General features: G+C 37.9%; 1 protein-coding gene across 1 annotated transcript; it reads left to right on the plus strand.

Moving 5' to 3' along the window:
* Positions 1-637: 637 nt before the first annotated feature.
* Positions 638-5,598, plus strand: LOC114563343 (G2/M phase-specific E3 ubiquitin-protein ligase-like). Its single transcript, XM_028590194.1, has 5 exons — positions 638-643; positions 695-763; positions 879-1,048; positions 1,875-2,089; positions 5,351-5,598. The coding sequence occupies exons 1-5, from the start codon at positions 638-640 to the stop codon at positions 5,581-5,583; spliced, it is 693 nt and encodes a 230-aa protein (XP_028445995.1). The 3' UTR covers positions 5,584-5,598.

Here is a 5,598-nt window from a genome sequence, read left to right on the forward strand (position 1 = left end):
TGTATTGTTTTATTGTTTCAGTGATTTAAAGGTGACGTTGGAGAGAATAATGGGCGGATTGCTTCTAGTAAATAATGACAGCACTGTGCGCTTCAATATTGTAAGAAGAAATGTGTGGGATGGAGCATCCAGAGCCATGGGCAGATCAATTTTTCACCCGAGAAGAAGGTGAGCGTTAAGTTCACTGATGACTATGGGATATCTGAGGGTGCTGTGGACAATGGAGGTCCTACTCGTGAGTTTTTTCCGACTCTGTCTACACGAAATCAAGGACAAGATTGGCATCTTCGAGGGTCCACCTAATGCTAAAGTCCTTACATGCAACTCCAAAGGTACTTTTTGCTTTAAAAGGCCACTATTGATTTTTTGGATCAATAAATACATTATACCTGAAATTAATTATTAGAAAATGTAAGAAATGTTCATGTTTTATACAGTATCTATATTACTTTATTGAGAAATTAAATTTAGAAGAAAATTAATCTGAGTTCTCTAATCTCACACAGATGGGTGGGGCGATAGGGACAAATATAATTTTGTTGTGAACAGTTGACATGTTTTTATTTTCATATGATTACAGCAATGAAAGACAATGGATACTTTAATGCTGGTCAGATCATGGCAATGTCAATCGCCCATGGGGGCAGAGTCCATGTTTCCTTTCTGAACTCTTGTACGAAAGTGTCTTATAAAGGGTCCAGACAATGTGAAGATCAAAACTGAACATATTACTGATGAAGAAACAAGGTCACAGGTGCAGTCGGTGAGCATATATTTCATGGATTCTATCATATTTACAAACTATTCATTTAGCGTGCACTCATTAACATGCAATTTAAACAGTATCTTCATATCCTAATAATATTTTATATTTTTAGATCTTACAGGCTGAGACTGAATCACAATTGCAAGAGGCAATTGCACAGGCAGCCAGCTTAATCAGTCTTGCTGGTCACAATGTTCGCATAACACTGGAAAACAAACAAGAGACTGCTTTGGACTTGGCACACTGGTATGTCCTCCAGCGGACCCGTGCACCTTTTGAAAGGTATTTTAATGTGTGAGCGACAAGTAGTTAAACTTTTCAGGTGCACATCAGGCTAGGGTCTGTAGCTCACGTGCCTACGTACATACCCACGGCGTGGATTTAATGCAGAACAATACATTTGCAGGCCTCAATGCCTGATTATGGTTTTGTGTTAAATCTACATTGAATCCGCCCTCCAAATTACGATACACCATGGATGTATTAAGCATGCCCCTTCTAACCATGTCCACAAAAGATGACCAGTGACCAGTCAGTCTGTTTAGGCAGTAACGCTTGTATCGCGTATGGTCACATGACTATCAGAAGTGTACAGGGTTTCACAGCATGCACTTTAAGAAGAGGTTGTAAGCATATTTTGTAACTTAATCACTAGTTATTTTATTACACACATCTTAAATGCCATTGTTTATAAGGGCATACAAAATGTATTATTTTAATAACAATTTGTATTATTTTTATTTCATTTGTCAAATACTAAGTTATTTAAAAATAATACAAAATGTAAGTAGCCTATTTTATGCATTTTTCTTGATAATGAAAGTCATGATACCATTATACTGCAATCATTAGCACAGTATAGTAAATTGCAATCCCAATTTGACTTTTTCTTCAAATCATGCAGCCCTACCACAGTATATGTGAAAAAAATGAAATGGTGGATGCAGAGTTCAATTTTATAGTGTATTAGTGCAACTGAACGTATAATTTATTTTTCCTCGAATTCATTAGGGACTTAAATTAAAGATTTAAAATGTAAAAAACTGGTTTGCACCATAGGTGCTAAATCACATGAACTACCCTTTAACATTTGTTTCCTTTTTACTAGGTTCAGAGATGGTTTAACATCTCTAGGTGTCCTAGATGCTCTCCAGAGATACCCTCTACAAACAAAATGCCTTTTTGTGAAGGCTGAAAAGGGTTTAACAGCGACTGATGTGGAGAATCTCTTCGAGATCATTTACTCCGAAAGAGGGAGTAATGCATTTCGAGAAGAGTGCCGAATCCTGGCTTTCTGGCAAGACTATCTTCAGGATGCTGAAAGTAAGTTCTGCATTTTGGAATGATGGAATGTTTACTATTATTTGTCTTCTGCAGTGGCTTAAATAGTCATGAGCTGGAATGAACCTCTGTCTCCCTTGTTAAGGTAAGGTGAATCAATGGTTGGGGGGGATGTGTGATGATCACACTCCCTGGCCTCTCATCCTTATACCACTGGTTAGTAGCGGTGTCACGATTCTCCAAATCATCGATTTGATTACATTTTCGATTCTAAGGTCACGGTTCGATTCTCGATTTTTACATTAATATTTTTAAAGCACAGGTTGCTATGCCATTTTTAGACTACACTTTTATGCAATATAATATCTGACCTTTGTTCACAATGTACCACACTAAATTGTCAAATATAAAACATTTATTAACAACATAATGTAACGATAACTTATATCTTCAGTCAATTGGAAACTTGACAATTTGTCAATAAAGTAAAAAGAAAAAAAACAATTTTCCAATTGAGGGCAGACCCACAGCGGTATTTGGCGTTTTAAGCCCCCAATGTCGTCTTTCAGGCAGCATTGCCTGGAAGGCAATGGTTATTGGAGTTTCTCAATCTGTGTTCTTCTATTGACTTGTTTTCTTGTGTCCCTGTGAAATGTCATCTTGTGTTGCCAAAGTACTGTCCCAATACACAAGTTTGCATTTCACCAAGAACAGTTAAGATTCCAGGAAAGGTTCTTGATACGCCCATTTTACCAAGGATGCATTGGTTGGTAACTTGTATGAACTTGGCAGCACCTGCATCCCAACATTCATTTCGGCATTCAACGAGGGTCCGGTTTCCGTACATAGACAGCCCAACAACGGGACAATTTTAAAAATTTTCGCCATCTTATTCATTACTAAATTCACTTCTGAGAACTTTTTAGGCGAGAAATGAACTGCTAGCCAGTGTAGTGAAAATCGTTGATGAATTGACAATTTGCCTCAAAGTTTTCGGAGTTGAGAAGCTCCATAAAGTGACGCGATAGCCAGATAGCGCCTGCTGGTGCCGCTTAGCTCATCTCTCTGAGACCCCGCTGTAAGCTGGAGGTCTCTCAGACCCGGTCTTTTAAATTGAGGCTTTTATTTTGCCGTTCATACTTTTTGGTGTTTTTGTTTTCTGATTTATTAGAAGTTGAGTTTCAGTCTGTATGATAAATGAACAGTTGTACATAAAGTGGTAACATGCTATGACATGTTATGTAGACTAAAGGGGAGACACCAACCTTTATAATTTGAATTGCTAATTTCCATCTGTTGTCCCTGGGCATATACAGTGTACTACAATAATATAGAAATGATAATTCCACATAACACTAATAGGGACACCTAGGACACGCCAGTGCATATGCCTACTTCTTTTTTTAATTTAAACTGATACACTAATAATAGTAGGGACCGCGTCTAACTCTGTTGACTAAGTAAGGGGTGTTTGAGCTAAACCATACAATAAAATTGAAGCTCAAGTTTTATTTATCAATATTGCAGTAGTTGTAACATTGTGAGGTTTTCTTGTCCGGAGAGTGTTTAAATACAAAGTGGTTATATTGTTGTGGTTTTTATTTCTAGCTGTTATTATTTTGGAGCCTTGCAGGTAGCCTCTGTTTTGGGGGGGGGGTGTTGAGCAATAACGGGAGAACGCATCGTCTCAAACTGTTAACAGTGTTTTCTGTGCTTGTGAACTTGCAAGCTCATTCTTCCAAGAACAACCAGCAAGAACGTTCTCCCCAAGAACACATGTCCGTTCTTTGCACGATTGAGATCAAGAAACGTCAAATGGTTATGGTTAGGTGCCTTGAAGACGACGGTTGCAGCGCTGCTAACCAATGGCTTGGTTAGGGGCTTAAAACGCCATCGAGCCAGCACAGCGGTCTTAGCAGCTGAGCAGACAGAGAGGGCGACTCGGCAGTCAGCTAACTTGTGGCTCTCTCTAACCAATATAAGCTGCTCTGTTTAGGCTGCAGGCTGAAATTCAACCGTGCGGTTTGTCGGGATTAAGCTATAAACGCAAGGAATCTCTGCTAGCTGCTAGGCTAATGTGCAATGGTAAAAACACAGAATATGGTAAACACATAGCAGAGCATGCAAACTGTGCCTTTTTTTTTTGTATACAACGTGAACATTGTCAATATAAGTCACTGAAAATCCAAAATACTTCCACACCGGTGACTTCAGTGAAAGAGGAGGGGGTTCAAGTTCTGTCGATGGGTCTACTGCATTTCTTCGCAGCACTTCAACTAGTTTTTTTTTTTTTTTCTGCTTGTCAAGCCGACCGGACTTGACGTGGGGGCGTGGCCGTATCAGTGATTCCATTGTTTTATTCGAAATACGAGATTGTGACTTAATTTCGGTCAGAAATTCCGTGACACCCTTACTGGTTAGCTACTGTATCACTGCTGACTAATTCCAACAATGCTCATAAATTAACTATAAAAATAGAAATCATGAAAGTTAATCTATACCCTTATATAAATTAGGTAATAGAAATTTGTGTAGATAGTATTACCAAAGAAAACACTGAATCTAAACTGAATTTAATAACATTTATGTAAATACAAAGTGAGAAATAATTAAATCGTAGATGCAAAAAAACAATTCAATTGTGTGTTCAATTGAATTAAGTTAATTACAAATTAACAAAATGCATAATAATACATGTTGTATCATGTACAAATTCAGTCAAAATAATGTTCTTGAGTGCCGCTTGCGGAGCCTTGAAAAGGTAAACCAAAAAGCAAATGCCATTACAGGTCTCCACACACACTTATTGAAGTAGAGTTACATCCAAGTAACTACTATGTGTGATCAGTCTCAATCCTAAACTGATTTAAACAAGCTAAAGTGACTTGGTGAAGCCCCAAACCCAGTCTTGCTGCTCATGACTCTGATTTTGGCTAATTGATCTGCTTCTTTCATTTGATTGCAAAAAAGCTGCAACAAAAAGTTTGCAGTGTTGAATTGGATCCCTCCAAAGTAAGACAATTTATATGTACCATAATCCAAACTAGCAGATGCACATCTACAGTACCAACATATCTTGGTTGTTATAGCTGTTGTGTGCATATAATGTTGCTAGCTCCTATCTCTTTTGTTGGTAAATGGTGCACTATATTCACTAACCCAGGCAACCCTTCCAAATTCCAGTGTCATTTCAATAGTCACCATTCTTACATCACTTCTGTATTACTCCAGTAGTATAATACTTAATTAAATATCAGACATATATATGATTTAATTGTGCTACTCTCTGTTTATGTTTTACAGTTGAAAACGATGTCTCTCTAGAAGATATTCTCGTTTTCTTCACTGGATGTGACAGCATTCCAGCACTGGGTTTCTCTCCAAAGCCCAGCCTTGAATTCATCACCCACTCTCGATTTCCAGTGGCTAATACTTGCGAAAATATTCTTCGCATACCAGTTCATGCAGAATACACAGATTTCAGATCTGACATGAATTTTGCCATACGCAATTCACCCGGATTTGGAAGAGCATGAGATGTCAAAAGTATT

Source organism: Perca flavescens, chromosome 10 (assembly GCF_004354835.1).
Source record: "Perca flavescens isolate YP-PL-M2 chromosome 10, PFLA_1.0, whole genome shotgun sequence".
NCBI lineage: Eukaryota > Metazoa > Chordata > Actinopteri > Perciformes > Percidae > Perca > Perca flavescens.